The 23,892-nt window shown below is 41.6% G+C and overlaps 1 protein-coding gene across 1 annotated transcript in view; it reads right to left on the reverse strand.

Annotated features, from left to right (window-relative positions):
* Positions 1-23,892, reverse strand: part of ST8SIA4 (ST8 alpha-N-acetyl-neuraminide alpha-2,8-sialyltransferase 4) — a 353,311-nt gene that overhangs the window by 292,016 nt on the left and 37,403 nt on the right. Inside the window, exon 2 of the mRNA XM_069226024.1 lies at positions 11,259-11,390. Coding sequence (XP_069082125.1) covers positions 11,259-11,390 — 132 coding nt within the window. The remainder of the gene's footprint in view (positions 1-11,258; positions 11,391-23,892) is intronic.

The following is a 23,892-nucleotide window of genomic DNA, read 5'->3' on the forward strand; positions in this document are numbered from 1 at the left end:
AACCACACACTTTCATAGGTCTAAAGATCCCATTGATCATGGGGAAGCATTTTTGAATCCTGTGAAGGATGAGAAAAACACTCTAACACTCTCTCACACAGTTTTCTGCCTCCTCCCTCTCATCCTTCTCAACTCCTTAGCTTGGCTGTAGCTCCTCTACCATGTAACCCCATTTGATTGTCTTGTGCTTTATTGCTTTGGGGTTCATGTTCTATGAAAATACAGTCAAGGAAATGTAAATAAGCAGCTCTTTAGAACATCTGAATACTTGATTAACAGCTGATATGTAACAGGTGTTAATGCACTACCAAAAACCACTAAGCATTTTTAATTTTAGTTTACTAAAGATACCCCCTTCCCTTCCTTATCCAGTGTGTATCTAATTTTGTCACAGATTTGATTCACCAAACATTGTTTCCTTAAGTATGTATGTCTTTTGAATGTCGGACTAAATAAGCAAGTGACATCAAAGCATTTCCTGCCTGTAGTGGTTTGTAAACTAGGCCCCCAAATCCACCATGTTTGTATTAAGAAAGACAATAGTGGTAACCTGTCATTTAAAAAAAAAATCAAAAACACAATTCTTTCATACTTTCCTGTTCGCTGCCTCATTGCATACTTCCTAGTGGATGCAACACAGTGGCCATCTTTAAAAGTGTTCAGGGGAAAGTCCCGAAGAACAATATCCAGGGCATCACCAAGCCCACAATCTGGCACCTAGTCTGCAGCAGAGAGGTAAAGGTTATCTCTGGTCAGTATGTACAGAAGAGATATGGTAAGAGAGGTTTGAGGAGGAAGGGAAAGTGCTCAAGATCTATTTAAGTGCAAGCAAAGAGGGAGCAGAACATGCATTCCCATGGAGTGCTAAATAATAAATGTACCCTGAAAAAGGAAACTAATCCCATCATCTCAGCAGTGGAAGGATACACCCCTTTTAAAAGCGAGTAAAGAAGAAATGCTTCACTTTTGGGACAAACATGAGTATACAAAGGAATGCATTCCAATAAAGAGCAGAGAACCGATATAGACAACATAGTCATCCTCTCATTAGCAAGGGGCTAACAGAAAATCCCACTCTATGTAGTATTGTAAAATAAGCTGCATATGACAGATAGTTTAAGCTGTTGCTAGAAAATCCCTAAGAGACTACTACGAAGGCTGCTCTGAAGGTGCATCCTCATTTTCTAGGCTATTTCAAACTCTAACTGAAATACACATAAAATTACACTTTTGAAGATGGATGGTGTTTATAATTGAATATATGTCTCATGGTTTGATTAATGCTGCTCATAAATATGACTTAAGATGTGCAAATACCCACCCAACTTCAATTACAGAGCAATGCCTGTGGAATATTATGTATGCGTATTTTAAATGGTAGATTTATGAATATGAAGAAAGGTTAAAAAAATGCAAGCTCTCTATTAAATTTGTCATTTTTCGAAAGCAAACCATAAAACTGTATTGGACTTTTGCTGCAGCATTCAGGAGTAGTCCTGATTTATACAATGAAAGATGACTGCATAGTTTACAGTCACTATGGTGGTACCAAATATTTTAACATTATATGCTATTTATTGTTCATCCTGGCTCTTTACTGAAATAATTACTAAATATAAATAAAATTCTGGAAATAATTGTCATAGTGTGACACTTAAATATATATGCACAACATTGAAGGCAATGTCTGCTATCTAAGATGTCATGTAAGAAAATGTATCTTTTTCGGCATAATCACTCTCATTTTTCTGGACTGATGCTGCTGCTTTTTGACTCCCTGTACTGGGACTCTGCTAACCAAGCCCCAGTGCATATGCTCTGCCCCTAAAAATATGTCAAATTTGGCTATACTCCTACTTGGCCTATTTACCTTACCTATAAATCTCTAGTATATAGGGTATGAAGTGTAACAAGGGCCCGTAAGTTAAATATCACTGGTAGACTGCTGCACATATTGTGCCACCATTTAAGTGACATGACTGAAGCACTGCCATCAGTGCCATGGCTGTGCAGGTTAAAAGTGAAAGTTTGACTTTTCAAAATCATTCCTTTTACAAGTCTAACACCTCCTTTAAAATATTAATAAGTCATCTGTGAGCTAGCGTCAAGTGCCCATAAGGTAAGGTGCATGTTATTAAAATGTAGGACACGAAAACATTTAGGCTAAAACATAACCTTCTAGGGAAAAGGTCTAAAAAGCTATTTTCACTATGGCAAGGTTAGCTGTCCCATAGGAAAGCGTTGGCAGTTAATTTCAATATTCAATAATGCTATATACACCTAGGAACCAGATAGAAAGCTACTTTTTGGACTTTTTAAAATGTTTATCATGAATTCATTTCTACTCTGTGCCACAGCTCCCAGAGCTTGAGCTCAGGTTTAAAATACTGAAACCTTTACCGCACCTAACATGTATAGTGCCATTATTACTTGTAGTGGACTACCATCCACCCAATGTATAATCACCTTTCTCACAGTCCCCATGAATTGACCCCATAATGAAATGCAGTGACATTTTTTAACAAGTTGTTTGTGAGGGTGACATGTAAGAGGCTCTGTGGTCTGTGTCATTTACACTCTCTGACTCTACATGAACACCAATATGAGTAACCTAAAAGAGATCCCCGGTGTTGGAAAATGGATTTTTGGTAAGGGCAGGTAAGTACTTGTACTTAGCAATACGCCACTAACCCCCACTAGATCCAGTCAGGTCTCAATAAATTAATCCTGCTCAACTCTTGGTAGCTTGGCAACAAGCGACAAGGCTTAACTTAGGAGACAAGTGTGTAAAGCATTTAAAAATACCAAAACAATAAATAAGTAAAACACAAGGCACAATAAAAATTGAAGACCAATGTATAAAAATAGAGTATATTTGATCTTTAAAATGATACCAAAATTATTAAAATTGGATAAGGTGAACCGGAGATATGAATTTTTAAAAAGTAATGTTTTCTAGTGCATCGAAACTAGAAGTGCCAATCTGGTCATCTGGTTGCACAACACTGGGGCAAACTCAAAGTTTGAGGCCAACCGTGATGGAGCCGTGCTCAGCTACAGCAAGCGGGAGGCATCAGTCAAAAGTTTACTTTCGGGCATAGTCTTTTTCTTGAAGATTTTCTTCAGCGGGATGAAGTCACAAATCTGATCTGACGTCCCTGGAGCCCTCTTCGGATATAAGTTGCAGGAGACCTCGGTGAAGAATTCTACCTTCAGACTTAGGCCCATAATTATACTTCTTTAGCATCCTATTTGCGTCATTTGTTTACAGAAAAGCAGCGCAAACTTACAAAATATAATTGTATTTTGTAAGTTTGCACTGCTTTTGCGTCAAAAAGCGGCACAATTGTGGCGCTAACAAAGTATAAATATGGGCCTTAGTCTATTTTTCAGAACAGAAATCTTCACCCAGGCCAAAGCTCAATCTTGATCGGATGTCCCTAGAACCCTCATCGAATACACTTTTTACATTGTCACTTTTTAGGAACTTTTTTCTTTAGATTGGTGTTGACCCTCCACAGCAAGCCAATTTCGATGTACGGTGGTCGGACCACCTTTCACAGAGCACCCGGTGATATCCTGGAAGTCTGGGGCTCTGGAGATTTTCAGCAGGACGAACCTGCAAGTCAGGCCGGGTCGCGTTTGAGGTAAGCCGGCTTGACTTACCACGGCAGGTCTCTTTATGGCGCTTTTTTCCAAAAGTTCTCCAATCTTCTCCAAATTTCTGGATCTTCTTCCAGAAGGTCTTAGAAGGTCCTTTAGGAGTTCACAACTCACCTCAAGGTTCCAGAAGGTCTGGGTTGCTCCTTGAGGGTTAGGACTCTGACTCGCAGAATGCACCTGGTTCAAATACAAAAATTACCATTAGCCACTGGTCAGCTGGTTAATTCCTTCAGGTTTTGATGCAGGGGACTCTGTTTAGCTATCTTCCACCTGTAGCAAGCAGGTGGTCCAGTCTTGAACCAGTTGAAGACAGTCAAAAGTCCTTTTAGTAGTGAAGCCCAAGTGCGCAGCTGGTGCAGTCCTTCAGAGTGAAGGTCCAGGTGCAGGTCAGGGGTCCAGCATGGCACTCCTTCTTCTTCTGATGTTGTTCCTTGTAGGGTTCTGAGGTGTGGGTGCAGCTCTGCCAAATGTATCCTTGCTCCTGCGGTGAAAAGCAAGGAGTGTCAACTGTCTAATCACAGGGAGGCCACTACTCTCTTGGATGACCACTTTCTGGGAAGTGGCAAAAATCAATCCCAGGGAGCAACTCTCCTAAATAATCCAAAATAGCACCAACTGAATTTTGGAGGTTAGGTCTGAGTGAGCCCACCCACTGGTGTGGCTACAAATCCTTAAAACACCCCTCTCCTGCCCTCTCCTAATCTAATCAAGAGGGCACCTGGTTGCCTGGGGTTGCAGGAAAAGGGGGAGATCCTGAGCTGCTCCAAACATCCTTCCCTCCTTTAAAGACCAGTTTGGCTGTTTTCCCCTACCCTGTTTCACCATCTGCTGAGGCAGATCTCCTCTCCCAGGCACTTGCTTTGTGTTCAGTCCAGGCCACTTCACACCTCACTCATCAAGTCAGCCTGGCCAGGCTGCCGAAGGCTGGTCAATCAGAGAAGGGCACTACAGAGCTGAAACTGGTAACCTTTAGGAAGAGTTCTAAAACTCTTTCTCTGAACTAGTTATATTGAATGGCAAGTGATTGTATTTATTATAACAATCAGTTTGAAAACAAACTTGCCATAAGTAGCTCCTTTGGAAGCTTTATTAATTCAAATAAAGCCTCCCCATTTTAGCCTATGGAGACTATTCACTACAAATAGGAAAAAATGGATTTAACTATTTTTCCTCACAAGGGCTTATAAAACATATTTTATAAGGTCCCTGCGTATAGTTATACTGCACCCCACCCTGGGAGCACCCAGGGCACACTTTAGGGGTGTCTTATATACACAAATAAGGGAGTTCAAGACTTTGGAAGTACTTTTAATTCCAAAGTCGAATTTGCAGGTACCTTTAATTTAAAAGCAGCCTGCAAGGCAGACCTGCCTTTAAAATGACCCGGGCACCTCAGGAATGCACCTATAGGGGCACTACCTATGCTGGTTTCCCTCAACCTAAAAGGTTAGGGGGCTGCTGCCAGCAGCCCAATTTTGTCACACTCTGTCATACTTTGTCACTCTCTATGTCAACCCTCTGTTCAGTGCAGCACCTCAAACACGTTAGCAGAGGAATTGGACTAGCGCTGATACAGATGCTTACACCCTCCAAACCAGCAAAACAGGTGCCAGGTTTTCAGCTTATTTGTGACATTTCCATGGTTTCATTGTAATTATGAGTAACATGCTATTGGCAAATGTGTGATATCTTCAGAGTCACTTTGTTGCCACTAAAACCAATAGACGATGTCCGTGGTAAGATGTAAATATCATGTTACACCCTTCTAAGCAAAATGTCTTGAAATTGCTGCAAAACACCTGAAATGAAAGCTCCCTAACATACCCCTCTTTCTAAGGGTACTGTAGTGTAAACAACTGGGGCACTATGATATTAAACAAGGAATATTTTCTTAAATTTGTACAGACATATGAAAAGGCACACACAAGTAGATATAAAACACAGACACATTTCTGTCTGATGTTTCCCAATCCACCTCAAAGTAGTGCTCTACTTTTCTCAACTGTACTTTAGGTACCCCTGTTTATTAACTTTGATGTGTGTCAGGGCTTAAGATGAAACTCTGGCCAAAATAAAATTAATTTGGCATTTACATTGTTTACGTTTTGATAAGAGGGTCTGAATTATAAGGCGAATCATACCTATTATTCATGCCCTTCAGATTATATTTTTTCACTCTGTTAACAACAGCATAATTAGCCATAGTGAAGGTTTCTGAGGAATTAGAGAAATGCTGCTAAAATGATGCAACAGCATTGCTTTTTTTTCACTCGATCAGTATTCTAATTAGTAGGGATGTGTAAGGAGACATGAGCAACAATGTCGAGCATTTATGAAAACAACAGCTGTGCTCTCAGAACACCCTGGAAGAACTTATTCTGGAATAGCCTGTTCTGAAGGGGAAACAGCCTTAACAACGATGCTTGAACCACGCTGTGCATTTACAACATGGCCCAAACCGCAAGTGTGTCTTTACAACGCATTCCTTAACCACACAAGTCATTAGAAAGACTGCCTTAGGGAAAGCATTGTTGGACTGATGTTGTACTTTAAGTCCAACACTTTCCCTATGTTGCGCAGACTGGAGTTGAAATAGTAAATTATACTATTCCAAAGTCCGTTGCTTTCCCCAAGGCAAGTTGTTGTAGTGACTTGCAAGGTAAAGGAATGCATTTTAGAAACTCATGTGTGGTTCGAGACGCATTGCTAAGGCAGATGTGGTAAATGCCTGCGTTGTTCCGACATACAACCCAACGATTTTTTTATCCTGCTGCATTCTTTTTATGAAGGAATATCAAAATATTCTGTTTCTCTCATCTCTTGCAACAGTGATTTTTGCACATGGACAGTATGTTTTAGACTATTAACTGTGCAAAGATGGAAGTATCCTAACACATTCTACAACAGCCTAGCCCTTCGAGTGGCAATCAGTCCACAAGTGAACACCGGCAAATGGGAAGCCACATAGGAGAAAAGAAGCAACCAGATATGTAGCAACAGGAACAAGTGTGGGCCACTCCAGAAAAGAGAGATGAGAAGGAATGTGGGCCTGATTCAAGAAAGGGAAACTTACACTTTTATGTAAGTTTACAATTGCTTGCTATTCACAAAGGGATTTATGAGCAGTATCTGTACGAGCGCGGAGTCTCTGCACATAAATAATAAACCTTTAATGTGTGGAGACCCCGCACTCGCACAGATACTACTCCTAAATCCATTTGTAAATTGCAAATAATCATAAACTGAATAAAAATGTAAGTTTACCTTAATGAATTAGGCATACTCCAGCTTAATCGTCTTGAGTGCCCATGGATGGAAGGGAAGCAGAGGAAAAGCATACAGGAGAGGTAGGGCCACTGACACCATGAGCAAAAGCATGAGTTGAAGGCAGTGTACCAGGATGCAAAAAGGTTCAGCCAGGTAAACCCCAGCCAAGACACCATATCCTGACTGAAAGACCTCAGGATGGAGATGGGAATCCAGAGACAATGGGAATACCCAGCGCAAATGATCTACCAGTTCATTCTTAGATCTACCAGATACTAGCCATCAATAAACCAGACAGCTGTTCCCAAAAACCTGGGAAATTTGCCAACTCCGCCAGACCACAGGATCATAACCCCTCTCCAGATAGCACAGTAATAAGTATTGCATGGATAAGTACAGTGTGAACACACAGTAGTAGAATAAAAGCCTGTATGGCCAAGAGCAAAGTACTCCATCCAGTTGGATGAGTTAGAAGGCTTTTTTGGAAAAACTATTCCAGAACCTTTGCATCTGCCTGATTTGTTCCAAAACCCTTGGCTCTGACACCACTAGTGGCAAATGAGACACCTGCAAGATATACACGTCCAGCAGTGACCAATGCAGGTATTTCCAGACATTGATACCATGGCATCCAGGCCCTGACTTATGAGATCCCAGTGAGTCAGAAAATTATGTTGCAAGGTTTTGAGCTGCAAGCATGCCTGGGTAACTACTGTCTTTGTACTTGAGATAAACGTCTGGAGCTGCACTGTGGTATCACATTGACAAACGTTCTAGCAATTACATTTAAAAAAGGACTACCAGTGTTACGAGGACCCTACATGTTATAAATAACATACATTTTTAGATGGCTCACTTGTTTATAAATATCCAATGCTGTAAACGGGGGCTTTGGAGAAAATGTTACAATATGGCCAGCATGCTCTTTTTTCATCAAGTCCATTGTGCACCTATCCTTTCTTCAATTGAGATGGTTACCTATATTTGGCTTTTGATTGGGCAGATTACTCACTTACTAGCACGCAAGATGATATGATGGGTCAGTAGATGTATAATTGTTACCAGAAGGTTGCACCTTCCACCAAGGCCTTGCAATCGGTCATCTTATTTTTATACCGTATTGATCTGGGATCACAGGTACGCAGTCGTTACTGGGCCACAAATGAAGAGGTTGAAGCCTTTTACCACTGATGTCTTGAGCCTGATCTACTCTGTTTTGGAAAACCACTTGACTCTCAATGTAGTGAGGCTGGCAGTAAAAGGCTTCACAGGAAAATAGTGTGGGGCTAGAGACCAAGAACTCAACAGTTACATAATAGAGCTCAATAATGACTGTCCACATTAGTGCTTTAGCTTTATGAAAAAGGAAAAGTACCTTACTATATCAACTATATCATGAAATAGAAATAGATTATTCAAAAGAATGCAGGGTTTACATAAGGGCCACAGGTAGGGAATATAGGAAACTCTCACAGTGTGATTTGTAAGCCACTTACCGTGCCTACGACTCGCAGCTCAGATGTCTTACTGCTACCCACATTTTCAGCAGTTATGAATTAGGCCCACGGTCTCATTTCCAAGCCTATTGTGTCTCTGTGACACTGTTCAGATAGTATTTACCTCTTCTGGTGTAATGGAACCCCTGTACGAGGTCCTTGCTAAATGCACTGCTTGCTTGTGGCCCCACCTTCCCTCTCGATACATATGGAGCTGCTTATGTCTTGCAAATTCAGTGACAGAGGCTGCAATCTCTTATGGCTCACTGCAGGCCCAAAAGGTGATGCTAGTCAATCAGCAAGTCACTTGTGAATCTATCAGGGGCCCAACTGGGTGAAAGGTTGTGATTTGCACTAGCACATGTCACAGTTCTTGAGGGAAAAGTTCAAGAAAATCACCAGGATGCAAACATGCTTCTCCTTTTCATTACTAGGTTCACAGGGCAAAGGCAGGAAGATCTATTCAGCCCTTGGTCAGCTCCTACCACATCCCTTACGGTCAGGGTGACAAGGGGTGCACAGTCTTGGGCCTAATTGCGATCTTGGCAGGTGAGTTACTCCATCACAATGGTGATGAATATCCCATTCACTGAAATATAAATCCCATTATATACTATGGGATATATATTTTGGTGGATGGGATATCCATCAACATTGTGACAGAGTAACTCATCTGCCAAGATTTCAATCAGACCCTTAGTTGGGGTCCTCAGCTCAATTGGCAGTGCTCCATTGGGGGATGCAGAGGGATTCACACCAGGACTGGGCTCACGTCCTGTGCTGTTCCTAGTGGTTAGTTGAGACTACACGTGGGAGTCATGTTTGAAATCTTCAGCAATGCACACCAGTCTTCAAATGGGGAAGGAGGAAGAAGGACTCATTCCAGCATGAGTTGGCTCCTGTGACATCCCTCCAGCCAGTCCTCCTTTCTGGGCTCTTCCGTCCTGTGGGCAAAGTAGCTGGATTTTTCTTCTGTGCAGTTTTCCTATTGCAGGTGTGTTCTCCATTCTCCTCCCTCAGCAGGACAGATAAACTCCAGTGAATCAAAGTCCAAAGCTCTCCTCCAGCAAGTAGTTTCAAACTTTCAGGTGATGTGTGCTCAACTCTGGGAGAGTGCCCGTAAGCAACAATAACCCTGGATCTCAAGTTGCTCCTTGAAAGTTGACATAGTGCCACCTCTTCAGTCCATAAGAAACTATGGAATCTTTCAATGATGTTTCAAGCTAATGTTGTATGGTATTGTTCTGGACAGAAATTGATGAATTATTGGTATGAGGTTGCTCACTCAGCTCTTATTCTGCTCCTCTCCACAGTAAATACTGTCTTTGCCTTTTTGTCATTGTCCCACAGAAGGGAGCAATGAATAATGCCTTCAGGGATAGCACCCAATACAAGGGCAGAATGAGGGATGAAGTCCCCACGCAGCCATCATTTTTTAGAATTAGGACTTCTGGGAGAGACAGAATGCAGTCCTGACAAATTGGTTTATTTCTGAGCTACAAACGGAGACCGCTGTCAGGACCTCTCCATATCTGCAAATCTATTCAAATGGGACTCTTCAGGAAAGAAATATTAGTCAGGCAACTGCTGAAAGGCCACTGCCACATTTGTATAATGAGGCCTGCCTCCAACCTTATAGAGCTTAATGTCTGGTGCTTTACAAATGCTTCAGTAATATCAGCAATACACTTTGCTCATTTGAGGGGGCAGTTATATAGCCTCGACCTTGTGCCATGGTTTGGCAGGGAAATCCAAAATTGATCCCCAAATTTTCTCATAAGCACATGCATGCATCCTGTAGAGATTCTTAATACCAGTCACCTGATACCACTAGTACTCACACCCTACACTCAATATGTCAGCAAAGGGTGCAATCATGGCAGTTTTGCAAATATGATAATGAGCAAGCCCAATAGGCTTTTCGCTCGCAAACAGCAGAGGGAAAAATGCGTGTCTGGTACTGGAGATTTAAAAACGGTATGATTGCACCACTGCTAAGCACGGTATGCGCTTGTGAACTCGTCCATAGACCGAAGTTTCATGTAAAACGAAAGCCATTCTTGGAGCACCATTCCACACCACAGTGCTCCAGAGTAGGTCTTCAGTACCTTTTCACACACAGGGCCTCAGCAGTAGTCGTGATTGTCACGAACAACATATTTAGTTGGTTGAAGTGGGATGTGCTTATAGGGTGCCAAACCACTCGATCTCGAAACATGGCCAATGTCTAAAACTTATAAAAGGGCATTACACGGAATTTATTGAGAAGAGATATGAATGGCGTTGAGGCAACATAAATGATTTAAGATGGAGGCTTATTTAAAAACTATTTCATAAACAATCTTATCGTATGATGAGTCCTCGTTCTTTGAGAATGGTTTAGAGGCACGTGTAGGCGGTAAATTGCCGTTGTTTTCGCGTGAAAACATGAGTCTCCTAATGGTTCTTTTATTGTGTGGAAGAAAAAGAAGTTCATGCGCTGTCTTTTTTTCTAAAGCGCATGGTGTAGAACACCCATACATTTTACAAATTAGATAAATGCAAGTTGATTTAATTTACTTAATTAGAGAGGTTACTAAGTTCAACATGCCCTTATGATTAATGTTTTCATGAAACCATAGCTTAAAAGCCTTGTATGATTTGCTGCTGCTCGGCTTCACCAAACATGATAAATACAGCTAAAGCAGCACTTTTCTCTTCTAGAAATGTGCAGCTATACATATTACAATAAACGATTTCAGTATAGGCTTTCTTATTTTTTCAAGAATTATGAAGCCGAATTCATGCAAAGGATTCACATAAAACAATTTATACATCTGACTATTGACTCACCTAATGTCCATCACCAAGGAAGCATTGATTTTCCAACCCTCTCCTGAGTGCTGAAAGATTGAGGATCCTCCTTTGCGTAGAATTTTCTCTGAGCTATTGACCATCAGCCTGCTGTAGCTTAGCTCACCCTCTCTAAAAGGCAAGGCAGAAAGTACAAACTGTAAGACATGGGATACCATCGAACAAAAATATGAATGCGTCACATTTTAGAATACAAACTCCACATTGCACAGTGTACTGTGCTCATCAGAACCAGCGCATCGCCTTGACTTTGAAACGGCCAGCAGTGGCACCTGAATTCCATTGCATCTCAGCTCCAATGCATCGCCACTGCTGCATGAGGAGCTTCGACCCATTTCTTTGACTGCATGGGGAACATCAACACATATTCTCTGCTATATGGATCGACACCGGCGCATTGGTTCTGCCTCCTCCGCATCTTTGACAAATCAGGATTAAGGTACTTTTGTTCCACAGGCCTCACTTGGTCCCTGTATCTGGCTTGCGCTCCATCATGGTTGGCCTGAACTTTTGACTTTTTCCCAGTCCGGCACAATCAGATATCCCTGATTGGCATTTCTTGCTTCTAAGGGCTATTTTCCAGTTTGATCCTTAAAAATTCATAACTCAAGTTCTGCTTATTGGATTTTTGTCATTTTGGAATCTTTTTGTGTAGTGTTTTCACTGGTTTATTGTTTGAAGTGTTGCACAAATTCTTTACACATTGCCTTCTAAGTTAATCTAGACTGATCTATGCGAAGCTACCAATAGTTTGAGCACAGGTAATTTAGGATGTGCTTGTGTCTTACCGTTAATAGGATTGTGGTTCCTGCTTGATCAGGGTGCATACCTCTGTCAACCAGAAACACAAATTTTAACAATTAACTTTACTACGTTTGACCATTCACAAAGGCCTGATTCACAGAGGTAACATACACTGCTGAATAATTTAGACTTTCGAGTAAGTTTACTACTTTTTGATAATTCACAAAATCTGTGTGTAAATTACAGAAATGTACCAATAAAAAAACAGTAGTAAGTACTTCACTACAAATGGTCAATGGCTGGTACTGCAACGCCCTCCCATAGAAAATAAAGGAGTTAGGGAATTAAAATAAAATGCAAGAGGAAATAATATGAAAGTAAATTATTTGAATTTGATGAAAATTCAAATAAATATAATGTATTGGTAAATGTATATAACAATAATACATATGTATTGTTTAATCCTAAAATATATTAATCCCAATTTTGACTTGATACATAATGTAACAAACTTTTAATAAAATGTAACTTAACTCATGCATGTTTATAATTATAAATGCATAGTAAATATGTTTTTTCTTTAGGTGGGAATTTGTTTGTTTTTTATTTAAACTTCAGAAAAATTATTTTAATTGAATTACTATACTTGCATTTATCAATGTTTTATTTCAAAATTAAGTTAATTGTGTTAATAGTGCTGTAACATTTTCTTTATTTTATTCCACATTTAAATAAGTATATCAAATGAATTTAGATGAATATTTAACATAATAATATTTGTAATAGTTATTTTTGAGTTACACATACTTTCATTTATTTTTCTCTATACTTTACCATGCACACATTTTTGCCTCAACTGTGGACTCTCTCTATTTAATGCATGGTGTTTCCCTTTATTCTTGCACTCGCACATCCAGTCATCCATCATTTCATCCACCCACTGACTCATACATGCACTTTCGCATTTGCAATAAAATAAACAAACTCCCACAGGCAAATGTTGAATAAATTATTAAACATATAAACAAAGACAAAAGTAAACAGGTTGCTCCTTAAACTAAGTGGATATATGCTTGAAATGAAAAAATAAATTAAAGATAGTAGCAAGTGGCCATCTTGCAATGGTATTATTCATGTCATTCTTTTTAAAGTTCTGATGCAGCTGCTACATTTAGAAACAATTCATAGGTTTTCATGCAACAGTAAAAAACAATGATACACTCAGCAAAATGCCATTCCAAGATAAACACTCAGTAAACATTGTACTGGACAGCATTGTTCAAACTCTAAAGAGTACTGTGTATCACTGCTGTATTATGCCAAGGGACCAACATATTGGGCCTCATTACCGCCGCCCGCCTGGCGGGAACCGCCAAATGGCCGCTTTCGACCGCGGAGGCCATTCTGGTTTTCCCGCTGGGCTGGCGGGCGACCGCCAGAAGGCCGCCCGCCAGCCCAGCGGGAAACCCCTTCCCACGAGGAAGCCAGCTCCGAATGGAGCCGGTGGAGTGGGAAGGTGCGACGGGTGCAGTTGCACCCGTCGCGAATTTCAGTGTCTGCACAGCAGACACTGAAATTCTTTGTGGGGCCCTCTTACGGGGGCCCCTGCAGTGCCCATGCCATTGGCATGGGCACTGCAGTGGCCCCCAGGGGCCCCACGACACCCCATACCGCCATCCTGTTCCTGGCGGGCGAACCGCCAGGAACAGGATGGCGGTATGGGGTGTCGGAATCCCCATGGCGGATTCCGTCGGGCAGCGGAAAACTGGCGGGAGACCGCCGGTTTTCCTCTTCTGACCGCGGCCAAACCGCCGCGGTCAGAATGCCCTGCGGGGCACCGCCAGCCTGTTGGCGGTGCTCCCGCCGACCCCGGCCGCCGGGGGTCGGAATGACCCCCATTGTGTCTAATCACTTTGGTGTCCATGAAACTCTAAAACAGTAATACACTATAGACAATACCATTCCAAGATGGCCATCTGGTGGGTTTGGTGTATCCCTAAAGTTTTACACCTCAAAGGACACCTCAATAGCATGTGCACCAGTGGGTGCATTGGGGACAATTTTAAACCGCAACTTCATGAGGTGATATGTCCCAGGTGTGGTACAAAATCATCACATGACAATACAGATGAATAAGGAAGACCTGACTCGGTGGGCTGTGAGGCAGAATTAGAAATTTATGAAGTACACGATTTAAAAGGTACAACACAGAGATAATATGGTGCTGATGCATCAGATCTCAGTTAAATTAATAAAAGCTTTACCATGTTGGTTCTCAGTAACAGAACTATACCGAATAATAGGCAAACTCAAAAATGAGCTAAGTCACAAATATGTAGCAAATCAGTATGAAATCAAACAGTATCCCTAGCAGTATAGGAAAGGTCTCATCCTGACAAACAATTTGAGGGTTTATTAAGGAAATTTTCATATGGAACTTCATGAAACGTATATAATCATTGCAATGTGAGCAAATGAATACATTTTCAATAAATCAGAATAAGCATACAAAAGTCATTATACAGTACATCCATGTTAGATATTGGGTCTCTAGTTGGCAGAGGTATGCACCTTGTACAAGAAGGGGCTACAATCAGGGTAAGTCACAACACAACCTAAGTCATCCTGTCCTCACCGTCCGGTAGCCTGGCCCAGAGCAGTCAGGGTTAACTTAGAAGGCAATATGTAAAGTATTTGTGCAATAACTCATTCACTAACACAATGAAAACACCAAACAAGTACTCCACACCAGTTTTGAAAAATAGATAGTATTTTTTCTGAATAAAACAAGATCAGAACAAAGGTCTAATATACACAGGTCACGATATTAAGCAGGTCTTAATCTATAGGAATCAATGAATGTATTTCTTTATCACAAAGTACCTGGATTGTGCCAGAAACTAAGATGCTGCAGGCCACAGGGGTGGTGAGGCATCGGAAAACAAAGTGCTGCATCAATTCCTTACTGCACAAAGGAGGTGGTGTGTTGATTCTTCCCATGCGGGTGAGACGATGCATCGGTCCCTTACTGGCGGGGAGGTGATGCATTGTTTCTTTCCTCGCCGGAAAGGCAGTGTACCAATTTGCAGACACGCATCCTCGGTTCCTCACTGCAGTGCAGAGTTCATGAAGAACTAGTGCCCAAGAACGACACATGGAAAATACAGATGTTGGTGTTGTTCGGACTGTGGTAAAATAGGCGCTGCATTGATTCTGCAGCCGTGAGACAGGCACTGCATCAATTCTTAAGGCACTGAGTTGATTCTCCAGCCGTGAGGTAGGCATTGTATCACTTTGTTCTGCGTGGAGTGTTGCGGCATGGATCTTTTGGGTGAAGTCTTTGATGTCCCTGAGACTTCTTAACAGGAGGCAAGCTGACAAACCATTAAAGATCACTTGTGAGGGAAGGCAAAGTCCTTCCAACAGTGTCAGGGAGCAGCAGACAGCAGGACAACAAGCAGGAAAGCAGTCCAGAAGAGTCATTTGGGCAGCACTGCAGTCCTTCTGACAGAGTCCAGTTGTAGGTCCAGAAGTGTCTGATTTTAGGGGATCACAGACCCAGTATATATACCCAAATGTGCTTTTGAAGTGGAGGAGACTTCAAAGAGTGGTTTTGAAATGCACCAGTTCCCCTTTCAACCCAGTCCTGTCTGGTTGTGTGGGGTCAGACCACTAGGCTTTGAAATGTAAGTGAGAGCACCTCCACCCTTCATGCCCAGGAAGACCCATCAGTATGTAGATGACTGCAGATGCAGCGGAGTGTCTTGTGTTTATGGCTGTCTGGGTGGAATGCACAAAGGGAGCTGTCAACCAGCGCAGACCAGATGTGGATTGAAGATAGGCTGTAAGGCACAGAAAGCAGTAGATGCAGAGAATGTTCTACTTTCTAAAAGTGGCATTCCTAAAATAGTAATGTTGAATCCAACTTAATCGGTAAACAGTATTTCTAACTACAATTCCAACCATACCAAACATGCTAGTCCCACTCCTTTTGGATCAGAAATTACATAACAAAAGTATATAAGGGAATTTCCAGTGCTGGCCAATGAGAGGAGCAGGCTTCACAATAGTAAAAACAACTTTGAGAGTTTTTTACTACCAGGACATATAAATCTTACAAGTAGATGTCCGGCCTTTTAATTACATAGCACCCTGACCAATGGGCTCCTTAGGGCTTACATTAGGGGTGATGTATATGTAATAAAAGGGGAGTTTAAGCCTTGGCAATAAGTTTTAAATGCCAAGTCAAAGTGGCAGTAAACTGCACACACTGGCCTTGCAATGGCAGGCCTGAGACACGGTTAAAGGGCTATGTATGTGGGTGAAACAATCATTGCTACAGACCCACTAGTAGCATTAATTTACAGGCCCTGGGAACATGTGGTGCACTTAACTGGGGACTTACAAGTAAATTAAATATGCCAATTGGGTGTGTGCCAATGTTACCATGTTTTAGGGAGAGAGTACATGCACTTTAGCACTTATTAGCAGTGATAAAGTGCCCAAAGTCCTAAAGCCAACAAAAAAAGAGATCAGAAAAATGGGAGGAGGAAGGCAAAATGTTTGGGATGACCCTTCAGAAATGCCCTTTTTCCAACTACCCAGCACAAATATTGATTCAGCACCATCTGACCTAATGCCATCCAGAGGTGTCAGGGTAAACTAGTTACAAAAACAACAGTGAACCATTGTCAAGGAATGCAATGCGGTGTGCAAGGGGAAGATTCTTAGAGAAATGTTACATTACTGAGCTGAAGCTAGAGAGTCTTATTCGAGAACTGTGTCATTCAGAAATAAACAAACATGGTTTACTAGACTACATGTAACATTAATAATAAACAGTAAATATAATGTCCATTTTAAACAAAATGGAGCTAAGGCTTGGCTGCATCTAGTTAGAATAAGCCAGGAAAAGACTTTAACGGGTCATAATAAAATTGTTTCAAAAGCAATAATATCATTTCATCAGAGTGCATCTGTGAACTGAAGTGTAGATTACTATTTTGCACATTGGTAATACAACTTAATTCTGATCAATACAAAAAGACTTCCTTGCAGCACACTGCAGACAAAATGAGGGGCAGGTGAGCAGCCTTGTAGGGCTGTCTGAGGAACTCCAGGGTGCTAAAATAAAAGAGAATGAAGAAAATGAATGGGGGCATATAAGTGGAAAAAAGTAAAAACTAAAGAACTGGCCACCAGTCCCGACACTCGCCAATGAAGCGCACACATCTTCAGGCAGGTGTACACATGTGATCAGGCCAAATGCTGATACTCTCAGGGAGGTAGGGCCAATGGAAGAAATTAGCTGATTTTCCCATACAGTGTGCTGAATTAGAATGTCATTTGAACAGACAGAAGATGGGTAAGCAAAGTCCCTCAATCTATATGTGATATGAGTTTATGTAGAGATTTCTGGGTCTTTAAAGAGACTGGAAGACACTAGCCCACTTAGGAAGTTCTAACAAGAATTGCCACAGTACTACTCTTCTACCCCAAAACATTTATTTGAGTGGTAACAAACACCAAAACCTTTCCTTTTAAGATAATTTGTGAAATACCATTTAACAAAATGCTAGTGTACAGCCTTCAAAAGGAAATGTAGGAAATATATATATATATATATACAGCCTTCAAAAGGAAATGTAGGAAATATATAGAGAGAATAAGCCCCATCTGAAGGAAGAAACAGCATATCAAAGCATCTCCACGAGACAAAATAAGGATCAAAAAAGTTATTTTGAAACCTTCTCATTTTTTCCAGTCCAGAACGTATTAGTGTAAGAGCTTTAAGTGCTGGAAAGTGTTACCAATATCACCCATGCTGACAGACTATGAGCAGGACTACAAGGCAGTCACCGAACATAGGGCCAGATGCAGCAACATTTGGAATTGCGACCCGCAAATTGCGAGTCAGAGTGACTCGCAATTTGCGAATCGGAATTCTGAATGTTGGATGGTGTCCCTGACACCATCTGCAATTCGCAAGGGGGTCGCAAATGCCCACCTCATGAATAATCATGAGGTGGGTCGCAATTTGCGACCCCCTTGGGAATGGCGGCCCTCACAGGGATGGTGGCCTGCTGCGGACAGCAGACCACCATGTCTGTGACTGCTTTTTAATAAAGCAGGTTTTTTTGTAATGCAGACCGTTTTCCTGAAAGGAAAACGTGATGCATTAAAAAAACGAAAAATGAAACGTTTTCGTTTCATTTTTTCAGAGCAGGCAGTGGTCCATAGGACCACTGCCTACTCTGAAAAAATGCTTGCAGTGCCATTCTCAACTGGGAAGGGGTCCCCTTTTCAAAAAGGTCCAAAATGCGATTGGTTCACAAACCAATCCAGCATTGCACTGCGACTTGCAATTAGGAAGGGAACACCCCTTCCTAATTGCGACTCGCAAACCCGTTTTGCGATTCGGTAACCAGGTTACCGAATCGCAAAATGTGGTTTGTGCATTGTGATGTACTTTTTGCACGTCGCAAACGCTGTTTGCGACGTGCAAAAAGCTTTCTACATCTGGCCCATAATTATGTATGAATGGGGAAGCTAAAACAATAGCTTTTGAGTTTTTCTAAATGCATAAACCTTCATCTGAAAATTGTTATACGGAAGGAGTTTAGGTTTACTATCCTATATTATTTGTAATGTAGCTCGTATGTGGAGATAAATAAAGATCTCTATTGGAACGTAAACATTTCTGATGCAGGAATTCATTGAGACCCATGGAAAGTGGCAGACGTACATTTTACCACTGTTAGGAGCAATCTTTACTTTAGTTACAAGACAGTCACTACTGTGGCCCTATAGCAGTTAATCCTACCTCTCTGTTTACGTGCATTTTTAGGGCTGAATTTCTGAATGATGCTAGTGACCATTTAAATATGCCACTGTTTCCTGGAGGCGATAGCTAATATTTGCTTGGAAAAAGCAGTTAAACTGCGACCCCCGCGCTTAACTCTGTTGCTCATGTCATGCTTGAGAAATAGATTTTTATTCTTTATTTTTCATGGTAGCACGCAGCATTTTCATTAGCGCTGCACCTTTAGATATTATACCTTGTCTTTACAGATATCATTTGAGTCAGGTGGGAGGTTGACTGGCAGTAGTAAGCTGCATTCAGCGAACATCTGCTGCCTTTCATATGTCCCATTAAAATGATTCATTACACGGGGTCTTTTTGGTTCAGGGAAAACACATTGTATAGGATCACAGAAAAAGAAAATACAATAAGCGTTGTTTAAGAGACACATCTTTAGTGTGAGAGATTGAAAAAACAGAGACAACAAGTAAAACAATCTAATTCTCTCACAAAGGAAATGTCTATTTGTAAGAAACAAGGACTTTTTATTAGTTATGAAAATACAGTTTATGTTTTTATTATATTGATGTACAATGCATCTAAGCGTCTTATGTGATATGAAACACTGGCAGAGAGTTACGGCTTTCTAGCCGATAGAACTTCGCAGTAATGCTTTGTAGTTTGCCTTTTGCCATTTTAATGTATACGCGAAATGATTGCAGCATGCACAATACTTCTGCCCAAAAACCTTATCACTGACTGAAGGTGTTTCAAATTACATCAGGCACATCGATGTGTTCCCCGATACAACGACATAATTTGCCCAGGAACTATATACACCTTCCAATACTTCACCTATGCACAATCCCTAGTGTTCATAGTCAAGTATTCCCAGGAAGCACATCATGCTGAGCTCCCATGGGTCACCTCACCAACTGCTCCTTTAAAAGTACAGGGGTCAGTGCTCTCCTCAGGTCTGTCACTTAATGTACCATTTCATCCCAGCTGTACAACATCGTGTGCTTCCATGCACTTCCAACACTACCCTGTGCTCCAGTGCGGCACTGCACCTTGTGTCTCTTTCTGCACATCATTTTAAGTTACACTGAAGTACATCACATCGTGGCTGTATGTCTGAAATTGGCAAAACTCCTAGCAACACATTTACTAAGAAGTCACGCAACTTAGTGCGTTGCATAAAAGGAAGAGAGCAGAACTGCACCATATGTATTAAGATGTGGTGCTCTCCTCTCTCCTTATTTTGACACACTTTTGGTAGCCATGCACCCATCCTTGAGCCAAAGAGCAAGGTTCTCTGCAATCTCTAAAGTATAGGCTTTGTACTGAAACGGGTCCAGTACAAAACTATGCTTTAGGTATTTTCTGTGCTGTACAGTGCAGAACACATGTAAATTATGTAAAACAAGGTGAAATGAAAACATTTTAGTGCAAATCCCCGTTTATGATTCTTTGTAGATAGCGATTTGCAATCAAACCCCATGGTTGGTTGCATGGGAACACCCTGCAATATCCATGGAATGTCCTTTTGATACAAAGTAATGAAATACAGTGCACTGCATTTTTTTGCATTACTTTGAAATACTATCCAATGCAAATCCAGATATGTGTTAGATAGTAAATCCAACCTTCTCACTTTGTGTTGGGTTTGTCTTACACAAGTAAAGTAAAATGACACAAAGCTTAGAAAATCTGTACATCAATGTGGTTATTTCATTCCCGGAACTTCAGATACAACAGTAATTGGTTATTCGGGATGTGGAAATCATAGGGTATTCTGACATTCTGAGTTTTTGACATTAAACTGTTCAATTATCATAGAAATTGGCATCACTGTAACCCCATACATCAACATGACGTTTGGGAGCAAGTGAGTTTCATAGAAACTTGAAATGCAAGCTATCTCAGAGAAACATTTCTTTAACGCATATTGCCAAACTATTTAGATGAAAGGTTCAGGAATCTTGAACTGCAAAGTCTTCTGAAAAAAACAAAAATCAATGTTTGAAATTGCTTGAAGTAATCTTACCTACTACTAATTTAAAACAGAAAACGACCAACCTTAGGCACATCGATCTTAAGCCCCAATTTTCATGAATATGAGCAGAAGCAGCCCCAGACACATTTGGAGCTTCTCATTGATTTTCAGCTTAACATTCTGTGGCACAATAAGCCACCGTGCCATCGTCTGGAAGTGCCAGTGTCATTTATGGCACAGAAATGAAGTCGAAGACACAAACATGTCTGGAGTTGCTTACTGTCCTAGCATTACGGGCTGGATTGCCCATTTTGCAGTAATGCCAAGGCACATGCATTGGTTAGTCCTTGTGTGTAAAACGTAAATTAGGGGCAATGAAATGCCTTGTCTTCAGGTCTTGCGGAAAAGCTCAGGGTTCTTTTCTCAGTTTTGAGTATGTCTTGTCCCAAGAAAGCAACGCGCGGTTTTTGGGAAAGCAATTAAACATAATTTTCAGCTATTGAAGTGAAGGGGGAAGTCCTTCGCTGGGCACCTTAGAACTGGATAACGGGTTTGTGTGGCTGTTGCTTGCTAGCACAGCTGTTAAAAGTGCTATACCATTACGATAGGACCCGACATTAAAGAAACTGCCTTGCACTGCTCCCTGAGTGTGCCTTCTACAAATGCTTGTTTGGCCATAACCACATCATAGTAACAGTTACGTTGACGTGCTCCTAGCTTCTATTTGAACTCACATCAGCAGTAATAAGCACCTGTGAAGTGGGACTGCAGGTAACATGCTGTTCACAGGCTCACAGATACTCCTTGCTAAGTCTCCTTTGCAGGAAGCCATTGCAGCTGTCTTCGTCACAAACGGGCTAGAAGCCTGCTGTTTTGCAGGACTTCAGACTCCAGGAATGGATCCCCACCTCTCGCAACAGGAAATATACTGCATCCTGCCGCTCCTGCTCAAAAGGGATCAAACCAATGCCCACAGGGGACCTTTCCTTGCTTGTGAGGCTCAGTGTATCAAAGATAAGCCTGGTAACTGAACAGGTCTGGTCCCTTGAAAGAGCATAACTTAGGAAGTGAATACCTTTTAAATAACACCCTAGGCTTTAAAGCGTATTATTTATGTAGCAGAATGTGCTATGTGAGTGAATGACGATAAATGCAGAGCCATTGTCGCTAATATGTCTAGCTTTGAATGAACTGTACTATCTCCCAGTGGAACAAAGGATACAATTCAAAGTTCATTGTGTTTTCTAGACATCACTTCTTGCAAAACTGCCCAAGTGCCAACGAATGTCCACCCTCCTTTGTATTAACAGTTGTAAACTCATGTTCAGCAATTCAAGAATGATAAGCTTCCGACACAGAAGAAAAAACAAATCCAGAGGAAAAAAACATCAAAGGGAGTATTTCATTTACAATTATTCAATCAGTACTAGAAAACACTATGCCCTTTAGCATAATTTGAAGAAAAGTTGAACACTAATAATTTGAAAGAGACTTTCGACTAACGATCAGACTGTTGGGGTCTAAAAGTCCCCTTCAAGGTAATGGAAATGCACCCCTGCCCTGAGTACCCAACTGTACTGATGTTTGGATCCATAATGCTGATTTTTGTTACATTAGGCAAACACAGATTATGTGTGCATACAATGACATAGACCTTATTTCAGAGACTGTGGTCTTGTTGGATTGAGAGGGATGCGTAAAGCGCTATCCTCTCAGTGGTGGAAGGTTTCTACCTTTGCCAGGAGTTAAGCAGCACAAGTGTGGTGGTGGCAGCATACAGTGTAGTGATCAGTAAGAGTGAACAGGTCCTTTTTAAACTGTCACTGGAGCGAGGACTTCTGGCTCACTCACTTTTTAGAGGTTCTGGTTCGTGTGCTTAACATACCCTTGGCATATATCAAGTTGGTGGGAAGTGCTGTGCAGTGCAAAAGAGGTGTCCCTTCGCCAGGTGTATGTGTGCCTGGGAGGTTGTCATAGAGGGGTAATGCAATATGGAATACTGTGTGCATGGTATGTGAATATGCTGGAGGTGCATGTGACTATGAGTGGTACAATATCTGAAGGATGTAGTACTAGATGAGCCCATCTGCTGGTTGTATGTGTACCTGTGAATGGTACTATGCATGAGGGCTACAGTTTGTGCATGTTAGATGCACATGCTGCATGTATGTGCGAGTCGTGCAATACATGAATGTTGTAGTGTGTGCATGGTAAATGCACATGCTGAATGCATATGTTCCTCTGAGTGGTACAGTACATAAAGGGAACAGTGCTGGTCAAAGATTGCATGTTATATGCATTTGCTGGACGTATCTGTGTCGGTGAGGAGTATAGTACATGGAGGATGCTGTACTGTGCAGTGTAAGTATGCTGTATGCATGCACTGGGTGTAAAAGTGCTTGTGGATGGTGCAATCCATGGATGACTGTATGTTCCATTTTGGGAGGCCCAGGCTGCACAGTGAAACATGGAGTGTAGGTAGGAGATTCCCCTAGTCAGATTTGTGTACGGCTGTATTCCTGCAAGCTGCATGGGAATACACCGGGGAGGTAGGGAGGACCATGCCTCCCCTGTACATGTCCAGTAGGTGCGTTATGATTCAGTGAGAGCTCACAAGGAAGAGGCCACGGCGCCTCTCAGGAAGGAGATGGTGCTAATCAGAGAATCACATAGATTAGGGTAGGGAGACCTGGGCTAACCTTTTAAAGGCACATATCTCTGTGGCTGACATCCATGTGTGAATTGCATTCACTCCCATGACCTGTGTTGTGGATCTATCAGCTTCAGAAGCACTCTTGCTGTGACAGACTGCTTTTCAAGAGGAAGAAGGAACAGAGAAGTAGATATTTCAAATGAAGTAGAACCCCCAACATAAAACTTCAAAGACTCAGACCCTAAATTTTGGTGTCTGGAAATGGACTATAAGAAGAGGAGTTTGTGACCTCAAGAATTGTCATCTGCCAAGCCGCCAGATAGGCTGTTGAGGAGGGGAAGCTCTGCAATACTTCTGCCTATAACTAGGACTGGAGGTTAGGGCCTGCTGGTCTCCCTGCTGGGTGAGGGGACATCAC

Source organism: Pleurodeles waltl, chromosome 1_1, assembly GCF_031143425.1.
Source record: "Pleurodeles waltl isolate 20211129_DDA chromosome 1_1, aPleWal1.hap1.20221129, whole genome shotgun sequence".
In the NCBI taxonomy this organism is placed as follows: Eukaryota; Metazoa; Chordata; class Amphibia; order Caudata; family Salamandridae; genus Pleurodeles; species Pleurodeles waltl.